Source organism: Ipomoea triloba, chromosome 7 (genome assembly GCF_003576645.1).
Source record: "Ipomoea triloba cultivar NCNSP0323 chromosome 7, ASM357664v1".
In the NCBI taxonomy this organism is placed as follows: Eukaryota; Viridiplantae; Streptophyta; class Magnoliopsida; order Solanales; family Convolvulaceae; genus Ipomoea; species Ipomoea triloba.
The window spans coordinates 2,293,970-2,320,378 of record NC_044922.1 but is presented as its reverse complement, the minus strand read 5'-3'; the positions used below and the strand labels follow the sequence as shown (position 1 = coordinate 2,320,378).

At 34.1% G+C, this 26,409-nt stretch overlaps 3 protein-coding genes across 7 annotated transcripts; 1 reads left to right on the top strand and 2 right to left on the bottom strand.

Moving 5' to 3' along the window:
- The first annotated feature begins 1,020 nt into the window (after positions 1–1,020).
- Positions 1,021–3,095, top strand: LOC116026153 (phytolongin Phyl1.1-like). 3 transcript variants are annotated; one of them, XM_031267613.1, is made up of 3 exons: positions 1,021–1,215; positions 1,377–1,541; positions 1,742–3,095. In XM_031267613.1, exon 3 carries the CDS (start codon positions 1,916–1,918, stop codon positions 2,747–2,749), a length of 834 nt encoding a protein of 277 aa, XP_031123473.1. In that variant the 5' UTR covers positions 1,021–1,215; positions 1,377–1,541; positions 1,742–1,915; the 3' UTR covers positions 2,750–3,095. The 3 variants fall into 3 exon arrangements, with proteins under 3 accessions (XP_031123473.1, XP_031123475.1, XP_031123472.1); XM_031267615.1 differs by lacking the exon at positions 1,377–1,541; XM_031267612.1 differs by having other exon boundaries at positions 1,392–3,095.
- A 789-nt stretch (positions 3,096–3,884) lies between these two features.
- Positions 3,885–9,903, bottom strand: LOC116025690 (RNA-binding protein 24-B-like). 3 transcript variants are annotated; one of them, XM_031267020.1, is made up of 7 exons: positions 9,782–9,902; positions 9,448–9,672; positions 8,606–8,738; positions 7,286–7,430; positions 6,668–6,704; positions 5,357–5,663; positions 3,885–4,841 (listed from the first exon to the last, which is right to left on the bottom strand). In XM_031267020.1, the coding sequence occupies exons 2-7, from the start codon at positions 9,628–9,630 to the stop codon at positions 4,792–4,794; spliced, it is 855 nt and encodes a 284-aa protein (XP_031122880.1). In that variant the 5' UTR covers positions 9,631–9,672; positions 9,782–9,902; the 3' UTR covers positions 3,885–4,791. The 3 variants fall into 3 exon arrangements, with proteins under 3 accessions (XP_031122880.1, XP_031122882.1, XP_031122881.1); XM_031267022.1 differs by having other exon boundaries at positions 3,885–4,861; positions 9,448–9,903; XM_031267021.1 differs by having other exon boundaries at positions 7,286–7,427; positions 9,448–9,903.
- A 5,236-nt stretch (positions 9,904–15,139) lies between these two features.
- Positions 15,140–17,871, bottom strand: LOC116024934 (DNA repair RAD52-like protein 1, mitochondrial). The gene is made up of 4 exons (XM_031265971.1): positions 17,479–17,871; positions 16,475–16,512; positions 16,286–16,380; positions 15,140–15,527 (listed from the first exon to the last, which is right to left on the bottom strand). Exons 1-4 carry the CDS (start codon positions 17,769–17,771, stop codon positions 15,384–15,386), a joined length of 570 nt encoding a protein of 189 aa, XP_031121831.1. The 5' UTR covers positions 17,772–17,871; the 3' UTR covers positions 15,140–15,383.
- Between the last annotated feature and the right edge of the window lie 8,538 nt (positions 17,872–26,409).

Genomic DNA, 26,409 nt, shown 5'->3' with positions numbered 1-26,409 from the left:
TTTTTTTTTTTTTTTTTTTTTTTTTTTTTTTTTTTTTTTTTTTTTTTTTTTTTTGTGGTTTGTGGGTTATTACGTTGGGGTATGATTTACTTGATGCATATTTTTAGATAGTGGTTGATTGCTTGAGATTTTTTTCGTCATAAAAAATGTGAGTTTTTTGTCACAAAAAAACACATTTAATATTTGTGAAAAGTAACTTTCTTCACATTGCTGTTGGTCTCGGTTGGATGATGAAAAGTTTAGGAGGAGTGAATAGACTTTTCAAATAAATTAAAATTTATAACACTTTAACAAAATATTTTTTTTTAAAAAATACAATTGACTCTATTACATTGTAGTATCTGTTCATTTAATAAAATAAATCTAATTAAATTAGACTTGGATAAATCTAAAGTAAAATGCACAGCGGAATAATTGTAGTGAAGTGCTATAATAAAAATGAAGAATTAAATGTGCATTCACAACATGTAAAATTATAAAGAAATACGTGAGTTGTGTGTGAACTTAATTGTGTTGCATGCAAGATAAAGTATACTTAAAAATAATCAGTAAATTTTCCTGGACTTGTTGAGAAGACTCAATAAATAGGGAACTAAACTTTTATCCTATATTACATTTTGGTTCATCAAAATCTAATTACAATTTATTTCTAATACAAGCTACATCATTTGTTATTTCTATTAAATTGATTTCAGTTGCGAGAATTATATTTCTTTTATTCGGGACAAAATTTTACATCTTTTTTTTTTAATACAACTGACCCTATAACATTGTAGTATCTGTTCATATATACTTTTCTCAACATGTTGAAGCACAAAGAGTCAATTTCGATATCTCCTCCACTGAGGCTCGAACTCATGACCTTTCATATATACATCTTTCTTAGTTCTTACTCCCCAATAAAAAAAAAAGTTTGAATTTTGTTGCAAAAAAGAAAAAGTGTGAATTTTTCTTAAAATCAGATAGGGCAGTGTAACAGTAAAGAGAGAAAAGATAGCATGCCTACTTGCGGTGGGACTGAGCGAGACTAGGAATTGGAAGTTAGAACTGGGTCAGCAATCCTCATCATCAGTTCATCATCTACCATAAACCCATCATCATCCTTTAATAAGTCCTCCAGTTGACCTCATCACTTGCTCTTCTTTTGCCTTTTTCTCTCTCTCAATCTGCTCTCTGAACTCTGGGTGTGCTTCAAAGCCTTTGAGAACCGAACAGGTAACATTTTCTGGCTGAATGGTCAAAGATTTTGGCCTTAATCTTTTGATTTTTGCTTTGATTCTAGTCCAAGACTGAAACTTTGATTTAGGGTCTCTGGAGAAATCTGATAATTCTTGTTGTTTTTTTTAAATTTCTGTTGGTATTTGAAATGGTGATAGGGCATTCTTGTGCAGATGGGTTTGTTGGTTGTGGAAGATTAGGGAAGAGCAGGCTTGATAGAGTTATGAAAGACTTTATTCTTGATTTTGAGTACTTGGCAGTGGGATTGGATTGGTATTTTGGGGATTTTTTCCACCTTGTTTCAGATGAATTGCTAGCTTTCTGTATGGTCTTTGCCTCTTTATCTGAAGATCTTCTTGTCCATTTTTATTCCCAAATCTTGATTGCTTAAGTTAATTTCCTACAAAAATGGGAACTTTATTGCTGTGAGAGTGTGATTCTGAAAGTACTGTACTTAACTTGTTAGTGAAGAAATTTCCTCCAAAGATTGAAACTTTATTGTTGTGAAATTGTGATTCTGAAGGTACTTGTTGCTGAAGAAATTTCCTCCAAAAATCGAAACTTTATTGTTGTGGAATTGTGATTCTGAAGGATATGGTTTTGGTGGCTTGGTGCTAGGGAGATTGAGGTGTATTGGTGGTTTGAGAGATTTGATTAGGTAGTATAGATTGAAGATTGAAATCCGTCGATTTCATAGATGGATTCATCGAAAAAAGGTGTTAGTTATTGCTCGGTAACGAAGGGGGGTCGAGTTTTATACACATACAATGAGGGAGGGCTTGAGATTGAGAACTTGGCTGCGCTATGCTTAGAGAAGGCGCCTCCCCACCACAGATGGTATTTCCAGACGATGGGTAAAATGACGTTTTGTTTTCTAATGGAAGATGGCTATGTTTATTTCGCAATTGCAGAGGAGGCTCTTGGAAATGCGGGAGTTCTTCGGTTTCTTCAGAACCTGAGACACGAATTCAAGAAGTTTGCGAGGAGGGGTTCTAGCAGGAGCATGTCGAGTCTGAGCTCGCTAAGTTCTGTCCAGGAACAGCTAGTTCCCGTCATTCGGAATCTGATTACCTCGCTGGAGCATGTCTCGGGCGGTGACACCGACTGGCCTGCCGGTGGTTCCTCCCCGAATCGAGATGACGTCTCCGCCTCCGATGCAAACGGGCAAATCGAGGGCGGTTCCTCGACGAGAGCGCCTCTATTGAGCAAGTCTGGCAAGTACGACAAGAAGAAAAAGAAGGAGCACGCTATTGCTATGAGGGATATCGAGATGGAGGAGCACCGGATGTCTACGGACAGGGCTAGGGGAGTTGATTCAGGAGCCCGGGATTGTAACAGCTATGGTGCAGCGGGCTCTCCACTGTCCTTAACGAAGGAATTTGGGTCGGGAAGGACGAGGGCAACTAACCCGAACTTCCAAAAGAAATGGTGTCGCCTAGTTAGGATTATTCTCGCTGTAGATGCTGCCGTCTGTCTCCTCCTCCTCGTGATATGGCTAGTGGTATGTGAAGGAACAAAATGCCTCAGCTGAAACCCGAACTCTTCCTATACATTTCTTTCTGATCGAAATTTTCTTATGATGAAACGCTGCAAGGTAAGACCAAACGGAAAGGAGGCATTGGCATATCTACATCAAGCACAATATACACCCCGGCATATATCAACTATAAACCTCGTTTGTACAGAAACCGTGAGTTTGTATACAACATGAACCCGGTAGAACTCAAAGGAGTCGAAGCGATTATTGGATCATCGCAGTTCCTTTACAATAATTTGGTTTGTTTTGGCTGCACCTTTTGATGTTGCATTATTAGATGTGTGCAAAAATCTCAGCTTGCAATAATGAGAATGATATGATGCTGCCCTTCTTGCATTTAGGTTTTCAGACATAATCCAGTACATATGCATCCATTTTCTCAAACATTAACTTAGGCATCATGTTGTATCATTAACTTAGGAAGTGGTTGAGATGTTTCTTTCATGATTGAGCCAACTTTATAAGCTTTGAAAACTAATAAGTGTCAACTTGAAGGAGTTCTCATTTTCTTGGAGAAATGGTTAAATATGCTATTGAATTTTAGAGGCAATTCACCTACCATAGATGGGTTTTAGGGTTTCAATGCACAAAACCAATGACGGTTATATATTGAGATCAAATGCAAGAAAATCACATGTTAACGTGTTTAATTGTTACTTTTAAAAGTTAAAAGGTTTAATTTACTTTCCGTATAAAGTTCATGAGCTTATTTGACCATTTCTTTTATTGCTCAATTTCTTAAAGTATTTATAATATTTTCTTTACGTTGTCTCTCGGGCATAAATCAGTGATGCAATAATTTAACTATATATCAGTATTTTAATTGAGATGGGCCATATTTTTCAGTTGTGCAAAGCCAGTAATGATAACACAATCTCTTGTGGGCACTAATGAATCTTCTTCCTATACCTAGGCCCTAGCCATTAATTACAATACAAATCAGTCTTAGTACAAAATTAAAACATCAATATATAAGTTTCTTCTGAAAATAACATATGCTTGAGAGGATGGAAGACCTGAGCCCTAACCATGGTTAATGAGTTTAGGTGAACTTAACCCAATTAAGAGACCCCAAAATATCTCCCAAGGGTACTTATCACCATTAATGGAGTCCAATAATGCCTATGAATTCAGATCAAGAAATTATATTATTAGCTCTTTAGTAATTAGGGGACTAAAACTCCCAAGATTTAGTCCCCAAATATACATACAACAGTAGTAAAAAGAACAAAAAAAAAACATCATTAAAGCCATGGCTCTAACCCTAAAGAGAGATGGCTAAACATACCTTTTTTTTTTCTTTTTTTTTTTTTACGATTCCAAGACCACATTACTAAAATAGACTTGAACATGTTGGAGATCGAGATTATTTACTTATGTTTTTCCTCTCGATCTATCACGTTAGACAGGATGTCTTACCTGTTCTGTCACGTTAGACGGGATGTCTTACTTGTTCTGTCATGTTAGACGGGATATCTCACTTGTCAAGACAGATAACAAAATCCTAATTTCATCTACACCTGCATGATTACTTGATTATGAGCTAGTATTTTGAAGATCATCATTTGAAAAGTGCAGGGTTTTTGTCTAAAGCTAAGTTATGATCCACAAAAAGGGTTAAATTCCCTAAATGGTTACATTTCCTTAGCCTTTCCGAGGCTAAGGTTTCAAAGGAAAACATGCGACCAACGCAGCTTCATCGTATGAGACAGCTTGGTTGGGTGATGATTGTAAATGCAAAAAATGCATATATATGCTTCTAGCAGCTTCTGTTTTCTCTTGAGAGAACCTTTCCTGTCAAGAGAAAGATGAAGACGAAGACGAAGACGGAGAGGTTTTTTACTTTGCTCCGAATTCGGGGAGGGAGCCCCTACACGGGGCTCGAGTGGTGGAGATACCGGATGCCATATCCGGGACTCAGGGACTCGCTCCGGTGAGGAGGAGGAGGAGGATGAGAACCATGGTCAGGCCAAAAGTGGTTGAATTGAATCTCTCTTTTGATCATTCTTGTTTAGGGCAGGTAGGCATAGATCTTTTCAACGGTGAGGAATGGGTGCACGCGCCGCCGCCGCCGCCACGGTCACGCCTGCGGCACAGCAAAACAAACTGGCAAAGCAATTAGTACCGCATTTTCAAGAAGAGTTCTATTACATGTACTCCCTATTTCTACTCCCTCACTTTTATTCCAAAATATGATAATTGATTCCCGACTATTACTTTTTTTCATATTTAGTCACACACTATTAAAACATTGTCACATTTGTTTTTTTGGCCTAATTTCTGGTCATTGATAATTAAATTTGTATCCTATGTTATTGAACATGAGTGTATAATAGTCAAGCTAAGTAACTTATCATAACGGGCACAATTGTCATTTTAATGATTTTTAACTAAAAAATTGATCATTAGTGACCAGAAATTAGATCAGATAACCAAATGTGACAATATTTAAAGTCGTGGAATCAAACGTAAAAATAATTAATAAAAACATGAAAATGATCCGATAATCGTGAGACCAAAAGTGAAAAAAAAAAAAAAACACCATGTTTTTTTTAAAGATTAATTCATACTCGTATGTAAGTAAAATGGTTAGATACAAACCTGATTGCACCGGAGTTGTGTGCGCCGCCAGAGAAATGGGGGTGGCGTAGTGTTGCGCCGGGAACCCGGCGGTGGTGTTAATGGCGGCGGAGTACTGAAGCAAGTGATGGGGGTATTGGACCCCGTAGGCGGCCTGGCTGGCCGTGTAGCCGCCGGTGGTGGTGGCTCCGCCACTTCCTTCGCCAAAATTCAAGTAAGGGTAGAAGGCGGCTGCCGCTGCCGCGGCGGATAACATCCCGTTGGTCCCACTACCATACATTGCAGCATACTGCGCCGCCGTCGCGCCTCCATACATACCATAGTACCCCTAAACAAATAATTAAACAAGATTTTAATTATGAAAAAAAAAGAGACAAATAATCACATTTCGTAATATAATTTTATCTGATTAATTAGCAACTTTAATAATTAATTTATAAATAATGAATGAATATAAAGATTAAAGTTAAACACTACATGCTACATCAAATAATAAAGGTTTGGTTGCAAAAAAAATTTGGATACTTGTGCTATAAGACATAACAAATAGATATATAACACGACATCATAGTACAAAGATTTGGCCGGATTAACTTTTTATTATTTATTTATTTTGCATTATCCAAATTGCACAGAGACTTAAAAAGTAAAAGAGTCTGGTTTTGACCAGTCAAAAAATAGGAGAAATGATATGATGAGTGCACCTTTGTAAAAGTCAAAGATTCTTAACTCTAAGCGTGAAAAGAACAGAAGAAGAAAAGGCATCCTATGTCTTCTAGGGTAACTGAAACTAAAATTCCAGAATTTTTACTAAGATTAATTGTAAAATAATTATTGTCTCCTATCATTTAAGATGTGTAATATTTCAAAAAAAAATAAAAAATATATATATATATATATTTAAAGATCTATAAATAGCAATACATTTTAATTATAAAGTATTACATGTTTCACACAAAATCGTTATCTGAAAGTGCACTCTAAGTGAAACTCATCTTGTGACCCTAATCGATAGAGGTATTGGAGCACAACGGGGTAAACTAGTTTAGATTATCCATACCTGATTGGTTTAATTAAACCAAGAAGGTCAATAGATAACTTTTATAGGGAGTCGAACTTAAAATATTGTGATTATCGAATTAACTGTCTCATACAAAATTGATTTTATATGAGATCGTTTGATGTACGTGTAATATTTTTAACAAAAATATAATATTTCTTTATATCATTGTTTATCGATAAGTTACAAAATTTACTAGTTGATTTTTATGATGTTAGTTGCTAGGGTTTGTCCGAGCTACTTTATGCAAAGATCAAAGTGAAAGTACAAACCGTGGGGTAGGAAAATTCTGGAGAATATGAAGAGTACCTGACAACGAAATATAAACAAGAAAGCCATTAGAATGTGAAGGAGCTAAGCTAGCTTGATATTCAAGTCAGATAATTTTAAAAGAGAGTGACTGAAGGAAGAAAAAAAATTTTGGCAGTAAAAAAAACTCATCTCCTACCTGAGGGTATACATACCCTAGATCAGATAAATTTGACTTCTACGTAACAGTCCATAAACCACACAAGAGAGGTAAGTCGCACTAAAAAGAACCTATATGACGGGTTCAACCAAGATGTGATGAATCATGCACTACCCCCCCCCCCCTAATACCAGTGGATACATTCTTAAACTTTTAAAAACTTGAATCGGTTATCCGTTTACAAATGATAAAATTATTTGAAACTCATTCTACATGAGCTTGGGCATGCACATATATATAAATTAAAGTTTATCAGCTGCATGTTAGTGCTGATAGTAACAGATACAACTACCATACTATTTTTTATTGTACCAGATCTTATTAATATTAGATCCAATGCATTATCTAATATTACCAGCACCCATTATATATATAGATTATAGAAATAGAGATAGAGTAAAGTAGAGATGCACATGTATACCCATAAAGATTATAAGGTAGGCCTTGTTGGATGGCATAATGATGAGGGAAGGTTGTTGCAGAAGGAAAGGCTGTAGCTGTTGCTCCAAACCCTCCTTGAAACCCACTCATTGCCCTAAAATTTCTCACTCCTCCTCCCCCTCCTGCTAAACATCACACCAATCAAACATTATTATTTCATGTTAAACCTCCCAAAATATACTAAAACAAAAAAATGCATATCCAATAAACGTTTAATAACTCTCGGGAATAAAGAGTAACCCCCCATATTCAGTAACGAATCAAATAGTTACCGTTTAAACGCTTACAAATTTCAATATTCTACTTATCAAAATTCGTGGACAAACTAATAAATACTCACGAATTTCAGTAATTTACCTACAAATTTTGCGTATTGTTAGTAAACTTATTTAGGATTGTGTGTGAAGAATGATTGTGTTTGTGGAAAGAAAAGAGTGGAATGATTGAATATTTTGGCAAAAGCAAAAGTGTTGTAGTGTGTGTAGTCTCTCACACTACTACATGAGAAAGAGTAAACAAAAATGAGCTGGCATTGCCTTCCCTTTCTATAACATATATCTTGTCACATGGTCATGCTAGCTGGTGGTTGTAAAGCAAAAGAAACCAATTCCATTAATTCAAAGTGGCACTACCCCCACCCTACCCCCTCCCTCATTATCCAACCCTACATATACATACATACATATACACACCATTCAAAAATTCAAAGAATTCAACTTTATTTTCCCTATATTGGGAGAATATTCATGTTTCCATCAAGAATTTGAAAATTGCTTGCTTTCAAGGGGCACAAACATTATTATGACCAAATTGATCATCCACTAATCAAATTAAAGAAAACTTTAGAACCAAAAAAGAAGGTAAATTAGTACTAGAATGATTCAAAGTTGTCATACTAAGTATTAATTACTGTGTGTATATATATTAGAGGTTAGGGTTCAATGGTCATTTTCATCCTATAGAATGTACAAAGAGAAGAAAATAAAAGACCAACTACTATTAGGATAAGATTATATATATATATAGAGAGAGAGATGGACTTTATCCATTTGTGTAAGTTAATTAACAATTGAAGATTGCTGAAAAATATAGTGAAAATGAAAGTGATTAGTTTTATAATTATCACAAACTTGAATGTCTATAATAATTATAAAAATTGATTTGTATTTTTTTTATATTAAAACCTCACTATTATATTGATGAACCCTAATGGACATCTGATCTACGATTACTTCAGTTTTTATTTGAACTCACTTCTATATATATGTGTATATATATGTAACTATGTATGTATATATACCATGTTTAGGGGTAGAAGGCTTGGATCTTTGAACACCCAAAGAAGCAAGATTGCAGTTGGCCCTTCTCCCATCAATCACTGGTGCAGCATCAACACACGCTCTCATGGCTGCTTCTGCCTCACGAAAAGTTACCTAATATGGAAACAAACCAACCACTCCTGTCATCTACTACACCTTCCATTTTTCTTCTAAATTATATATCACAAAACCCTAATTAAACCGCCAATCAACACCGCTGTCGGTTGTACAAGATAATGCAGAGATAATAATAATAGAGAGTATCAAGGAAATTCCAACCAAATTGATCAGACTATTAACTTGATAACGTAACTGCAATGTTACAAATTCAACTCCGGTTTGAGAGCATCCCAATCATTATTCATGAACCATGGTCCACACATTTGTGTGAATCATAAATAAAAAGTACATTTTTAATATACTAAAAGTACACTATTTGTATACATAAAGTACATTATTTGAAAGTATATGAATTTTTATGTATTATCAAATAATGTACATTCAATACACAAATAATGTACTTTTAGTATATTAAAAATATACACTGCATTCATGGTCCACAGAGCTATGTGGACCCTATCCCAAGCAATAATTTGCTGGAGCAGTTTATATGGGCAATTTATATTGATTCTAGGGCTACAAGGCGGAGTACTCAGTGCGCACCTTCAGATAGTAAAATTGACGGTATCGGTGCAATTCAAAAGGGTACGTATATTAGGACAAAAGACATCGGTGTCAATTAGCATTATATAGGGTTTGGGGGGAAAATAATAATAATAATAATAAAGATTAGTGTAAAAAAGAGAGAAGAATATATACATACAAAGCCATAGCCTTTTGATCTGCCTGTGGCCTTATCGGAGATGACAACAGCCTCCAAGATTTCACCGAACTGTTCAAAGTATTTCTCCATGGTTTCTTTCTGAGTCTCCCATGCCAGACCGCCGACAAAAACCTTGGTATATGTCGTGTCTCCGAACTGCTGCCCATTCATGTTGTTGCTCATCTTCTCGGCTGTCTTTTCTTCTCTGATCAAGATCTTCTGTCTCTATATATATATAGATGGCCCCAAGGCACCAATTTGTTAAGCACAGCTTTCTGTATGTAAATATATATTTGAGCTGCTTTGCTCTTTCTGCAGATCTGTATAAACTTACCTGTGGATGAGGATGAATATAATGGGATTGAGAAGTAAAATTAGGGATTTTTTTGAAGAGAGATGGAGGGGGGGACAAAGCAGGTTGAAGAGAGAGAGAGAGAGTGAGAGAGAAAAACAGGAGGGAAGATCAGTGAAAGCAAATGACAGATAAATAAATAGATCGAAGAAGGGTAATTTCACTTGGATCCTTCCCCTTTTCAGATGTTGCATTTAGACCCTTATTCTTTATTTTTTTAAATTATACCCGACTCTCGGATGTCTCCACCTGCCCCGGTCATAATATGACAAATTTCATACCTCCTTCTAGTAAGAATCAGAACTCGCACCTTGTGATTATCGATAAAGCAAAACTATAATAAACTTCTTTCGGATTAATCAACTAGTTAAGTTATACTCGAGCAATTCTAGCTCTTTGAAAATTTTAAGAATTATGCATTCTTCTAAAGGAATTTTAATTTTTTTAACTAATGAAAATGTGAGAAAAAGAAAATAAAGAATATATTTACTTGTGTATTTCTGTAATTTGAAAAATAGAGAGTGAAATATACAAAATTAAATAAAATTACAAATTGAACTATTAAAGTAAAGATAGCTTTAACATTTTCACTAACATTATCATATTATACCCCTATGAATAAATAAAATTAAAATTAATAAAAAAAAAAAAAAAACACTCTCATGGTACATTATAGTACCCATATATACCTACATTCATGCCAACCTGCCAAATTGCCACTTGCTAGCTTCTCTCCCCAACTTCTTTATATAATTTAGTTTTCTAGGGTATATTAAATTAAATATTAATCTCTTCACGGTCTTGACTTTATATTATATAAATTAAGTATATATTATGCAAGCTAAGTTATCCATAATTAATTATCCCGTTGGGGTTGCTGGTTTTGAACTGCTTTTGGGTTGTATGCCGTTTGCTGGCTTGCGTGCCGTTATGTTGTAGGCCTGCGTGCCGTTACGCTTGATATTTTATGTTTATATATGGACCTTCTATTTTGTTGTTAATTTTCGGACTTGTATTGGAAGGTGGCCTGTGTGCCTTGAGGTGTGGCCTGTGTGCCGGGTTTGTTGGCCTGTGTGCCTGTGCATGTGTTGTGCATGGTGTGCGCTACAGCTGTTTGGGCGTCTTGAAGTTTTAAAACAGCTGTTATACTACCGGTTTTTCGGTAGAACAGTGCATGGTACATTGCTAGGCAGGTTGCTTTGCTTGTTGGGTTATTGTGCCTTTTAGATTGTTCTGTTGGTATGCTTGACAACTGTTGTGAGATTGGTCCTTTTGGATAGTCTAGAATACAGCCGTTATGCTGCCGAATTTTCGTTTGAATGGCGCATGGTTTGTTTAAGTCTGGTTGCTTGCTGTTCAGCGCTCAAGGGCGGTGCGGGACTTGGAGTTTTATTTCTGGGTTTGTATTCCCTTTAGTATATGTAGTTAGCTGTAGCTGGCCTCTCATTTTTAGTTGTTGGTCATTTTGTGTAATTTTTCTATGTATGGGCTTAGTCCCTTTGCAATTATTAATAAAAGTCATCCTTTAAAAAAAAAAAGTTATCCATAATTGATTGAATCAAATCAAGAATGTCAATAGACAGTTTCCATGAGTCGATTGTTGGACTAATTCGACTGGGGGTTATTGCCAATACACACACACACACACATCATTACAAACCACAAATCGAGCAAAATTAACGGCTCATCATAATGGTACACAAGTTCACATGTTAACAAAGGTTCTCATTTGAACTTAAATTAAATATAAATATTAAACATAGATGTATTTACTTAGTGATATATTTGAAACTATTATCACAATCTACAAATAAAATAAAATAATCAAAACATTCTAAGCTAAACTAACAAATCACACAAATTGTAGGGATACCAAGATTTACCTATTATTAAATAAGTATACAAATGTAAAATCTTTAAATATTTAATTTATATTTTTAAATAATCAAACTTTAAAAAAAAAAACTTATTGAACCAAATTTATTGTGTATGTGTTGTCATAACATAGATAGCAGCTTGAGATCTTATATATATAGCACTCCAATAGTAGAATCCCACATTATATTCTAGGGTTTCTCATATCTCACATCTTGTTTGTTTGTTTGTTTTTTCACTAATTAATTTGTATTATTACATCTACTTGACCGAAATTGTTCGACCATCTTTCTCGACCTCTTTTATATTCGAACCTTAGTGCTTTGCAGTGCCTTATTTATATTCAAGTTAATAATAAAATATATATTCTTCATTTTCTCTCGACACATAATGTAAACACAAATCCTTACTTCGATTTAATTTGCACTAGCTATCAATTTGAATTTAAATTATGACAAAACAATGATGAATATAGTATAGGAAGGTAGTGATAGACATGGTAAAAAATAAAAAAATAAAAACACTAGAATTTTGTTTTCTGGGGGGGTTCCTAAACACTCAATGATGTTGCCCTCGCAACATACATGTGTACCGACACTTCATTGCAAGCTGTCTCCAACTTTAAATAAATAAACAAATAAGAAAATTGTATAGTTTTTTTTTTTATATATTTAAATTATTTCATAATATTTATTCTCTATGAAATATTATCTATATAAAGTTTCTAAAAAATAAATGTGTATTAATGTTATCATAAGCCAATAAGAAATCATCACTACGTACAATAAATAATGCGTCAATACAATAATGGCAAATAAAATGAATATTAGAGGATGCAAAATTATGGTTTTCTTTTAGGATTTTTGTAATGTGTTAGAAGAAATAGATGGTGACATGTTAAAAGAGAAAAAAAGAACGGTTCTTACAAAAGATTCAACACAATTTAAATTATTTTTAATATTTCTTTTTTTTTTGGACCCGGAAAAAATTACTCCGTATATAACAAAACCCCATCATGGGCAGGGGCGGAGCCAGGATTTGTTGGTGTGGGGGGCCAACCACCATTCGAGAGAATAATAAAATACATTAATATTCATTTAACATATCTTGCGTGTCACAAAAAATATCTATACTAAAATCATCTATACTAAATTGTTTTTCAATGTATACTAACAAACCATCATTATATTAAGAAATACGCAATAACCTAAATGCGGGAGCATAATTAACATTTGATCGCACGTAAATCAAATTAATCAACTAAAGAATATTCATGATCATGAATTTTATTGGAAATGTATGCTCAAATTCGAATGAACAATAAAATGCTTCACTTCTTTGACCTATATACTTTAATTGTCATCTTAAACCCAAGAGTTTTATAAAGAAGCATGCAAGTCAAAGAAGAAGAGTGGATGAAAAATCAAAGGAAGTAGTCTTTCTCTTTCCTTCTTGCGGAACTAAATTGAAGGAAAGCAAAATTGGTTTCCTTGTTTTTTCAAAACCAAGGCTATGAAATGGGTTTCTTTGGTTGCTTTTTTATTTTGCCGAAACCAAAAGCAATGGCAAAGAAAATTAGGAAAACAAAGGATGAATAAATTTATTTTTTTTCTCTTAGCTGAAAAAAAAAAGGATAAAAAGTCATGAAAAGTGGTTTCCTTGTCTCCCTTTTCTGTCGAAAACAAAATGAATTAAAAGCCAAAAATTAAACCAATTATTGCTTTTGCTTCTCAAACCTCTTGAACTGTGGATTGCTGCTGTGTGATTTTGATGAGGGGGGCCACAAAAGAATTATATTAATTACAATACTAATAAAAGAAATATTTTTGGAGGGGGGGCAAGGCCCCCTGCAGCTCTCACTTGGCTCCGCCCCTGACCATGGGATATGCTTTTAATAAGTGATTTTAGTATAGAACGTAGCATGAGTCAATTAATAATAATAATAATAATAATAATAAAATAAATAATTTTTTTTGCTAACTAGTATTTTTGTCACATCCCATATATGAGAATTAGGCAGAATTACAATTTTTCCATGTCATATTGTCATGTATATTTATAAAACATATAATTTCATTTTTTGTTTTGAGTATATAGTGAATGTTTGATTTTATTCCACGATTTTCAATTTTATCGATTTTTTGTGAATGTGTAACTTTTAATACTCTGATGCATATTTCGTTTGGAGGCCAATAATGTTGAGGGTAAGATTGTAATTTTCTTAATGTTATAAAACTGGTGAAACGATGTCGTTTCTGAGCCATTGCATTGTTATTGTTGCTATTGGCACCTTGAAGAAGTCCTAGAGCCACTGTTAATCCCAGAGGAAGAAACTGCTACAAACCAAACATGGAACATTAAAGAGGAAACTATATATTATAAACAACATTGTTGATAGTACGTGCCGTGAAAATATGATTGGACGTATAGTACTATAGTATAGTTTAAGAAATATTAATTGTTTTCGCTATCTATATTGATTGGATGAAAGACAAAGGAAAAATAAATGAAAGTGATGAAGAAGGAAACTATGACCACACAATCATTCTTTGTAGCTTCTAAGAATTAACACCGCAATATCTTTTCTTTTCCAATTTCTTGTGGACAAAAATGACAATCGTGCCTACATAGACAGCTCAGTTGGTACTCAGTGGCAAGTTGCACCCTAAGGTCCAAGATCGAATCCTGGCAGCTTCTATGTGGGTGCAACACCCAATGTGGTAAGTTCTTTGTGGGTACCATAGACTACTAGTACGTCCTCCATAATGTGGTGGACTTCGTGTGGGCACAGACACATCCTTCTCACATAAGAGGCTGTCAAATCACAATTATTTATCTCTTCATCATTCTGTCGAGCAGACACCAAACATAGTCCTCCCACCTAAAAAGTACATCGTATCCAAAATAATAGGTCGAAAATACGTGTTTTTCAGCCTAGTTAGTTATTGGTTTAGGTAATAGGTAGCATGCATGGATTAGTTCCATGTTTGTTTCACTGAGCATTCAACAACTTCATGGGAAATTTGGTGTGGACTATGATTCTTGAATATAATAGTCTATGTAGAAGTTCCATAGTTACTTGCCAATAATAAGGATGTTTTTGGGATGCCCTACCTAGTGCAGTTGAAATCCATACAATAATTTCACCTGTTCCTCATTTGTGAAGGTTTCAGAAGAGATGAGAGTAGATATTAGATTGTACTTTCAAATTGAACCCGATCTTGCTTTTATTATTTTAGTTACTTTAACTCACGAGTATGTAGTCGATAAATGTTGTGTAGGGTTTCATATTATCATTAGTTATTGTACATGCTGTTGAGTATATATAATATATAAACGTTAACATCCAGCTCAACTATTAGCTCAAATTTTTAATTTAGACCGAACCACGAGGGTGTGCATTAGATAAACTCTATTGAACTAACCAAATAAGAGTCACTATCCAAAGATGTATAAGATCCATCCTTTCTCAACACATCAAGTGAAAATCTTCTACTCATGATTAAGAATTACCATCAAAATGTAATAACAAGGTTAGCAATGCAATTACAAGACCAAGAATCTTGATTCTTCCCAATACTATCATCACATCCAGGGCTGAAACCCTATACCCAAAAAGGGAAAAACACAAAATCACCTTATGCACTTTTACACAAGGATTGTTGCCTGGGAACAAGTGAGTTATGCACACGCCCCGATGCCCGTCCAGCTACGACATTTCTTCGTGATAGAGGTGGAGACCTAGCCCGAGGCGAGCACAAGCACGACGGAAAGCCATTGCCTCTGCCTTCTGCACAGCATCGCCATAGCCAGGCTCGTCTACTGAAACGGTGCCCGTTGATTCCCGGTATATCTGGACAACACAAGAACGAAACAAAGAGGCGGGCGCATATGTCAATTCACCAACATTTCAACCTGGAATTACACACAACATATATGTCGTGCTATGCTAACACGAGGTTTGACTTGCTAATTAAGCAAATGAGTTGAGCTAGCATAGACAAGTTCATCGTCTTGAGAACTCTAATGTTTCTCATCAATGGCCACTATTTTTAAACATCGGGTTACTATTCTAAGCTCTGTAAACCAGTGTCACCGCATTTTTTGTTTCTCTACATATTACACATGGAGGAACAAGTATCGGGGAAGCTCTCTCCAAATAAAACTAGTACTCCATAATAAAGAAGCTACTATACAACCAGCACGGTTTCATGCTTATTTAAGTCCTAACTCGGGCCAAAAAGTTTACAAATACATGGCTTAGGCCTTAGATCTTACTTGCCCTACAGATCGAGTCAAATCTAATGAACTAGCTTCAATTGCAAAAGAAACTCTCGAGAAACTATTCTAAACCATAAAACACAACACATACATTGGAGCTTGAAAACGACCCCGGTGATAAAATATTTCATAGGTTTTCAGTAATCAGAGAGAGCGAAAAGCACGAGAATTTAAGTACAATTCAAGCTTTTGGTGTATGGATCAAGTAGAAGAACTCAGTAATATCAATAACTCATGAGTACTCGGTAACCACTACACAAAACATATTGACAGGAAATGCTCGATAATAGGACTAGTAATCCTGCTATTAGAGCAAAGCGAAGAAGGTACCTCAGCATCAGTTCCATAAAGCGTCACTCTGTAGACAACTGATACCGACTTGCCATCAGCGGAGTATGTGATGCTTCTAACCTCGCCAGACCATTCTACATTCGATAAAGGATTCGAAAAACCTAGTTATACCGACGAAAAGAGAAAATAGTTTGCATAGTGGAATAATCACAAGAAACCTTGCCATACCCGGAGCATGTAAGTTCATGATCCTATTCACGATATGCCTGGACAATCAAATGTAAGCAATAACAATAATGGTGAGAATGCATAGCGAACAAATTGGAATGCATAAAAGAATAAGGGTAAATTCAAATGTCATTTTGTATTGCTCCAGAAAAATCTCCACGTAGCATATAATATCACAAATAACAGGTAACAATACGTGAATGATAGCAGATGACACGAGCAAAATATCCCTGATTTCTAGCCCAAATGAATGGCTTAATTGAAGGTCCATAACCTCATATTACAAACAGGGAAAGACTTGTGTAAAGTCCATGATTGTTCATCCTCCATACACAAACTGACTAATGCCAAGGCAAGAATCTTATGGTATTGACAATGCGTAGTAGCAAACCTATACCAGTTTGTGTAATGACAAAGCTCAAACTTTTCGGAGTCAACCCCAGCCAAATTGGTAAGGTTATTGGCTTAGTAACCACAAGATTACAAGTTTCACTCTTAGAAGGAGCGGTCTATTGACCTTCTTGGTTTGAGCTCGTCAGCAATAAGCAACCTAGACTGGTTTCCCTCTGTGTAGTCCTTTGCCCGCTAGGATCGCAAGATTTACCCAATGCACAAGTTCAACTCCCATCCAGTAAAAGTAGCCTATTAGCCTTCTCGATTTGACCGGCCAGCTATAGGTAACCTAGACCAGTTTACCTCATTACGGTCTTTTGCCAGTTTGGATCGCAAGGTTGGGTTTACCAATGCACAACCTCGGATAATAGCTACAAGTTTCCCTAGTTACTCAAAAAAGCTCAAACTTTTCAGCTAACTTTAAGGTTCATTCAACAAAAAACACATACAGAAATTAACTACAAAGCATCATCCTTTATCACAAAACTACATCATCATCAGCAAAGCAGTTCCGAATCTACCTTAAAATTTCCGAATATCACAGAGTGAAATCGCAAAACATACATCCAAAAAGCTTCAAAAGTCTATACAGAACAAGAAAAGGAACTAACCAGGGGATGTATTTGATGGGGAAACCGTCAGTCTCAGTACGAACTCTGATGAGGGAGTCGGGAACTTTCTTGTTGAGATCCTTCAGTATTTCGGAGAGCGGGCGGCTGATTCCGGCGGTCGGAACGGAGTCCCCTTCGCCGTCCTCCGCGGCATCGTCCTTTTCCCTCCGAGCGCTGCCGCTACCGGCGGAGTAAAACGGGGAAGAAGAGGCTTTTGCGGCGAAGCCCCGCTTAAAAAGGGCCCCCCTTTTTACCAGAGTAGTACATGTGGACCGAAATGAAGAAGACGCCATTATTCTCCGGTTCTTTGACGTCCGACGAGTCTCCGGCGAGGAAAAACCCAGCCACCGCGATTTAAGGAGAGAAGTAGGACAGAAAAGCTTGAAATTCGCGCTCAACAAATTGGCGGCCCAATTTAAGTCGTAGGTAAATTAGGAATTTCCAGAGTCCATCACCAAAAGCCCAACACAATTTTATAAGAAAAATTGGTAATTTATGCCTCTTATAGACACGCTAATTATCAATGTCACTCTTAAAATATTAGTGATATAAATATTGCTCATCAATTTTTAAAACGTGATATATATTGTCCTTCCCTAAATTAAATTGTACTATTTTCTCAATTTACATAAATGATTGTTTAATTATTTTTTCTAAATAAAATTATGAAAAATTTACAAAGTTGAATTTTGTATTTTGTTAAATATACATAGTTGAAAGATTATAACTTTATAAAATACAAAAATCATACAAAGGAGTACCTAGAGAGGTAAGATCCTCTGTGACGAATTCGATGTACAAAAATTATATTTTACTAATTCAATCATCACTTTCAAAGACAAAATAAATCATACATTACCCGTACCAATAACATGTTACAACATAATAACAATAATGCCTATATATAATAATAAAATTCATTTTTCTAATAAATAATATCTAATTTAAGTATTTATTCCGTAAACCGAACATATCTATACAAAACCGCTTCCTAAATCCCTCGCGCCGCCATGATTCAAACATTGTCAAACGAACAGTCAAAAGACAAAAACCAAAAGGCGAATGGGTTCAACGGAGTAGAAAATGTGGCATCCGTGACGAACAAGCAACAAACACTTGGACAACAACATTATTATGATTATTAATTAATTATTCATTCAAATCATGTAATGTTTGACAGAATAAACAGAACAGAAGCACTCAAAATATTATAATAGATGATGGGTCATTTGTTTAGTCCAACAAAATCTTGGGTCTACCAAATTGGCAAGAAACCAAAAAGCCTCGAGGCATGGCATAAGCCAATAGGGTTTGGTGCACAAAAATGACTAAACTTTGCACACAAAGTCCCAAGAATAAAGACTTCTCTATGTGTGGTGTGGTAAAATATGCAAAACCAAAAAACATAAAGAGACAAGAAACCATGCTTACATATACCAACTAATCCCATCGTTCTTTGTTTCATTCTTTCTTTGGCAAAATAGGAATTAATTTATTAATTAAGAGAAAAATATTATTTAATGTCCTTGTATTTTTAATTTGTTGGATGGCGATAGAGGGAAACCCTGCGGTTACTACTTGAGGGTGTATAGGGTAAATAACATTTTTATAATAATTCGCAAATCACACATGAAAGGTAAATCATACTAAAAAGATTTTGTGCAACTGGTTCGACCAAAAATGTATTAGCAAGAATCAAACTTGTGATCGCACTAAGAATTTCTTGTATTTGTTTGAATCAGTAGGAGGGATACCTTGACTCAGTAACTAGTTGCCCTGTATTTTAAGTAGTCCACATGTATTTAATTTATACAAAAAGCAAAAGTCTTTCAATGGTTAGTGTGAACAGTATTACCCTCTAATTTTTCATAAGGTAATGGTTTTGGTCCATTGTCAATGTAAACATACAGTTAAACTCCGTCACTTTTACATTACATGCATGTGTAGAGCCTGTTAATCAATACGTACATATATAGATAAAATTGTAATTTATAATTTTAAACCCTTAAAGTGTTCATTAACTTATTGAGGAATCAAAACTATTAGAATCATCACTTCATGAAAAGAGAGACTAAAACTATCATCTTGTATCAAAAAAAAATGGCAATAATATATATGTTTGCAATTGAATGATTGAAATTGTTAGTTCATATATATAGAGAGAAAAGATACTTATTATATTCCCATAAATAAGTAAGCTAAGAGAGATCAAGCATGTATGTGAAGTAGTTGATCTGATGGCAAATTGGTAATTTGGTCGGTATAGATAATGATTTTAGGAAAATTAAAGATACTTAATTGATGACACTCTGTCATGCCCCAACTTAATTGAGTCAAAGAAATTTAAAAATCATAACACTAAAGAGTATACACTTTTGGAATTGCTTTCACAAACTTACTTTTTTCTTTCTTTCTTTTTTTTGCATAATGGCAATCCTCAAGGCCAATAACATGTGGAGGCTTTTGGTGTGATTGTTACACAAGAACGGGTTTATCCAGTATATAGTCGATATTCTCAGTTCTCACCATTCCAAAAGTGATTTTAAAAAAATTAAACATGTGAAAAAATGATTTATGCTTTTATTTGATATATAGTGTTAAAATTAAATTTTTCTATGGAATTATTTTTTGGGGGATTATTATGAGATATAGTGAATTTAGTTTTTAATTGTTGATGACACGTTTGCATTAGTCTTCAAGTCGATGGCACAAATATTCATAGAAAAGTTAATTCTACATACTCTTGATCTTTTTGATAGTTATATATTGTGCCATTTATATTTTTAAGTCTTGATCATCAATTCAACCATGTCTACTCTATAGATATTTTAAAATCGACCAAATCTAACCAAAATATTTATAATCTCATATGAAGGAATACATGTGAAGTTTGGTGAAAATTAAATATGGGTCACACTTGTGAGACCGTCTCACGGATCCTTATTCGTGAGACGGGTCGAGTCGGGTCAAAGCACCATGCAGATGTTATACTTATATGTGCAAATCTCACACTTATATGCTCAAATATAACACTAATCAAAAATACAATTTTTGTTACTTATAATAGAAAAAGTAATACATTTTTCATAATAAGTAATGTTGACAAGTGCCTCTCACTTATAAGGGCAAATATAATACTTTTGAGGAAAAATGTAATACTTTTAAATTGAAATGTAAAAGTATTGTATTTTCCCTTAAAAGTATTACATTTACCCTAATAAGTAACAAAAATTTTATTTCTGATTAGTATTACATTTGAGTATATAAGTATGGCATTTGTGCATATAAGTGTTACATTTGCATCTTGACTCGACCCGACCCGTCTCATGGTGAGATGGTCTCACACAAGTTTTTGTCATTAAATATACGTATTTTGAATTGAATTTGATTAATTTTAAAAAAGTTAAGAAACTAAAAGTGAAATTAGGGGTGATATATATATATATATATATATATATATATATATATATATTCTAAGTGGAGAACAAGTCATATACATCTTGATTTCCACAGCAGGCTCATGGGAACTCATATCCACACACACACACATTGAGGCTTTTGTGCAAAAGAGCTAGTGAATGATTATCTTTATTGCTTTGTATATTCTTATTACTTATATATAAATCAATTAAACAACTATAAATGGTTGCCCTAGGTCCAATTGCTAATTTCATATTTTCACACAATTAAGAATCCACAAATGCAATAACTTTTATTATATTAACACAGAAGTGCATCAGCTCATTTAAAACTTTAAATAATCTTTAGTGATGAAAATCAAAGATTTTATAACCGATAATTCAACGCAATATATACTTTATTATATTAGATTATAGTGAAAGAAAAAATAATTAAATTTCTAAGTGGGATTTATCATATATGATATGTAATCTTTAGTGATGGAAGTTGAATTCAACAAGGTAGGGTTGACTTCCCACAATCCAAATTTAAGATAGTACTAATCATATGATTACAACATGCATGTTTGAGGACCTCAATTCAAGAAATGTTATAAAGAAGTCCAAGGTACCACAATGTCAACCTTTGCCACTCACCATTCACCAATATAATGTTGTCATCATGATGATATGATGCTTTAATTCATTAGTATGTCAAGTGCAATCTAACAAAATGATCATCATCACCAATTTCTTTCTTATTCTTCTTTGTTTTTAATTTAATGATGAAGAAAATAAAAAGGTAATGCTTATAATCGTATGATGGATGAAATATTTCTTTAACATGTAAAAGATCGAGTATCGTCGTGTCAAAATTCTTTGAATTATTTCCAGCAATTCAATCTTTATTTCTTACATTCGAAATATTATGTGTCTATCTCATCATTTATAAGTATCTAGTCATGTTAAATTGAGAGTTGTTATGATTTTTTTTTTTTTTTGAGTGCAAGAGTTGTTATGATTAGTTATATTATTTCTCAATAATTGATTAAGATATAGATATTGTGATTGTAATATTATATCGATTGATTTGATAGATCATAATTGTATTATTCCAAACATCATTTCTATTTAAAAAAAAGATTTAATTCTATTACAAGTCCTAAATTTAAGTCATTTGTTATCAGAACATTAACTTTTGATCTATTATTATTGTGTCATGATCATTTCTGGTCATTTATCAACAAAATAATTTAAATATCGTTAAATATAATGACATTTCGGTCTTCAATTATGAATTTTTTTTCAAAAAAAAAAAAAAAGTTAAACGTAAAAATATAGAGGGTCAACCTAGGGTGTCAACATAAAAAAGTAACCACAGTAGAAAGTTCCTATGAGAGGGTGTTAGCAAAAATCAAACTCATGACCTTTTGGTACAAAAATCATGTTCCACCAACTCGACCACCTCATTCGGATATTTTTCCTTTATGGGAATTTGAAACTAAGAAAGTGGTGGCCGGGGGTGATTTTAGAGGGTAGATTTAATTAGTGGTAATTAAGCAGTAATCGAAGATATATATAATTATTGGATAGTTGGGAGGAGTGTGTTTAATGGTTAAATTAGGAGCAAATTAAATTAAATTAAATGAAGTGAGTGTAATACAAAAAAATGTCCAAGGTTTTATTATAATGTCTGCATGAAAAAAAAAAAAAAGTGTCCATCTAAAGTAAGACATCATGAAAACGACAGTAAATTTGGAATGGACTATGTAGATTGTAAGTACATCAAATAGAGTGTAGTTGTTGTGACTACACTGTATTATCCTGTGTTCAATTCATTGGGTATAACACATGCACCCCAATAGCAACAGGGATAACATCAAACATATCTAAGAGCAGACACCATTGGCTATTTTCCTTGATTTTTATTTTATTTATTTATTTATTTTTATTTTTTTTGCAGCTTTTGGTTTGGGTGAGTGGAAATGATAAGGAGGAAAGAGAAAAAACATGTTTTACTAGTAATAAAGATTTTTGGGCATGCTTTTTAGAGACAACAAAATTTACGTGTGAAGTATAACTCACGTGCGTATGATATTGACGGCTACCTGTTTTTTTTGTTTTGTTTTTGACAGCCACCGCTAAATCGCAAATAGTTAACCAATCTTAACGGGCCATGTCAATGAGTATTTTTACTCCAAAAGCAATTCCATCATTTTTGTTTTTGCAAAAACTAATACTCCATTTGTATCATCATCATTTATGTGTTAGGTTCAATTAACAAGCTAGGTTTGAATTAAGTTACTTACAATTGAATTTTTTAACATTTAGTTTAATATTAGTATAAAAATTTTACATATTTAAAAACTACATCAAAAGAATTATTAAATATAAAAAGTCAAATTTACTTAGTGCATACTTTTGAAGTAGTGAATACTCAATAGAATCAGTAAAAGAAGATAATAATTGAGGAAAAGACTACACCCACATATCAAACTTAATTAATCCTGAAAACAATTGTGTGGCATAAGACCAAATCTTCAATATATATTAACACAATTATTATTATCATCATCATCATCTTTGAACCACAGTTTCATATTAATTCTTGTCTTCCACTAACTAAGCACATCTTAACCACATACTTATCCTATGCATGCTAGCTTCCACTCCCACACTAAATAAGTATAAATATAAATACAAATATAAATACACACACACACAAAACATACTTTTTTTATATTACTCTACATGTTTTTCAATTCTAATATTATTATATTATCCTCAATTCTAATTAAATAATGCCATATTGAAATTGTGGTCTTCAATTTCTATACCATGTATTTGTCAATCATTTATATATAAAAAATTATGGGGTATAGGGTCAAGTAATTTCTTTTATATTCAAAGTTGACTTTTGATCAAATTTAAAAACTATTCCAAGCCAATAGTGGTTAGTATAATAGTACATTCATGGAACTTGAAACTATACTTAAAAGAACCAAATTCTTTTTATTTATTTTTATAAAATTTACACCAAATTTCCTAGCGTTGTCACACCATATACTAAGTCTTAGGCCATCAAGATACCACTCATAGAATCTTGAAAGAAGGTAAATCACAAGATATGTCTCAACTAGCTAGCTCCAAGTTCCCATCAATAGTTTATACACTATTTTGTGCAAGAAACCAACAATCTCTACAATGATTGGTCAATCTCCCATGGCTTTAGGATTTCCACCCTAACGTTGGTAGCAAACTTATTATTGATTAGTTGTTCAGTGAGGTATACCGGTACTCCGATCAGAGAAAGGCTAAACCAAACACTTTTCACTTGAACTATAAGTTAGTGGTATTGACCCTTTCATATGTTAAAAAAAAATTGATACATAAATTTTGTGCGGTGTATATATTATACTAACTACATAAATAGTTTAAAAAAAACTACGGTGTCTCATATTCTAATATAGTTATGTCAAAAAAGAATTTTACTACATGATTGCACCGCAACGGCTACTAGACATACCTGGAGGACCTTTACGATGCAATCGTATCAAGTGCAGTGCAATCATGTAATAGTTGTGATTCAGTCCTTCAGTAATTCGCAGATTCATAGGTTATGGACACACATATATATATAGACACACTAAACACTCACAAAGAAATAAGTAAGAGATAGAATTAACAGTGTGTGCGTGGAACACCAAAAATGTGGATGGGCCACACTACTATGCTAGCTCCAATTGCAAGGAAGTTCATGTTGGTGCTTTACTTTATCCTTGTCATGTCAATATAAAGTAAGTGATCACATGGAAACAAGTAACACTACACATATTCTCACTCTATTATTTATTTATGTTTACGCGCGTAATATGTTCTTATTCATCTCAAAAAAAAAAAAATGATCCACACTTTTTATTACGTTTTTTCTTTTCTATCAATAAAATTACAACACGTGACTAGAATTTACTCTTTAGAGCATCCTCATTAGTTGGGAATTTTAATTGATTTTTGCAGAGATGAGTAGAAGAGAGAACATGAGAGAGAAAAGGGATAGAAGAAAAAAAAAGAAAGAAAGAAAAGAAAAAGCAAAGGAAATTACGCGCCCAGCAAGCGCGTGGAGTGCACGCGCCTGACTGGGCGCTTTTAGTGTGCTTCACGCCTGGAGTGCAACAGCCTTTTTCATTTGGTGGGGCCCACTATATAGACAAAAATCATCTCCCTACAAAAATCTCAAATTCTTTCTCTCCTCATTTTCTCTCCTACACAATTACACGTGTATTAAAACCTATAAAAACTACCTAAAATCCACTATTGTGGATGCTCATAGGAGTCCTAGCTTGTACCATTTTCATATGGAATCATAGTTGTATGGGTTTGGGATGGGGTGAATGAATGAGTATCCTTCACATAATCACACTCATCTAATGAATTGGGTTCCTCTCACACTATCACAGTGTGTTTGTTGTGTTGTTCCTTTAGGAAAGCTCACCAAAATGGTTTCTTTCAAATCAATCTGTCTTTACTCAAATCTATACACAGTTTGAAAGCACAGACTACTCATATCTTCACTGTTTGGGCAATAGACTACATTTCTAACAATTCATTCATCAAGATATGATATGATTCTTGTGTAGATGTGTTTATGGTATCTACATTGCACTATTTAAAACTAATTCAATCGAGTTTCGGTTGGGCCCTGTTACTAGTATGTATTAGGGGCACAAATAGTTGTATCTTTGCTATTGGTTATTACTTTTTTTTTATTTTAAATATAGTGATAAACACAACAAATCATGGGCGTTTTGTTATGAGTTATAACTTTTGACATAGTAGTAACAACAAGAGCTAATAAGGGTTTCTGATGTTTTTTTTTTTGTCGTATTTCTGGTGACTTGGATGAGAGTGTGAGAATACGTTGCAGACTTGCAGGAGAGACAATTTTTTCTGACATTCGGTGGCCCCATGCTGAAAAATAATATAAAATAAAGTTGATTAGTGCACGTTTCGTGCACTGGTAGCGCCCTGCGGGGGGTGTACTAAAACTCATCTGTTGTGGATGCTCTAAACACTAGATCTTTCCAACCTCATTCAAGGGCATCTCTGCCTTGCGGCGTACACATTACCCTCTCACTTGAATCAACACATTTTGATTTTTTACTTATTTTTCACCTACAACTAAGTACTGTTGACGGCAATTTTCCAAGTGTGGCAATGAGTGGGTAAGATGAAATTGTGGCAAGTGGGCCACACCACTATCTATGAGTCAATTCTTTGGGAAGGAAAGACATCAAAGTCCAAAACAAAGGACATGGAAATGGGAGGGCAGCAATATAAATAAGAGGGCAAGTCTTACCATGAGACTTGCATCAGAATCACCAAAGAAAGACAGAAACTTTTAGGTTTCTGAGAAACTCAAGTAGACTATGTTGTTCTGACAGATTCTGTCATCAAAGAAACAACAAACACCCACACACAGACATTGTTTCCACCTGTTAGAAAACTCCCAACTCCCCCCCCCCCCCCCCCCCCC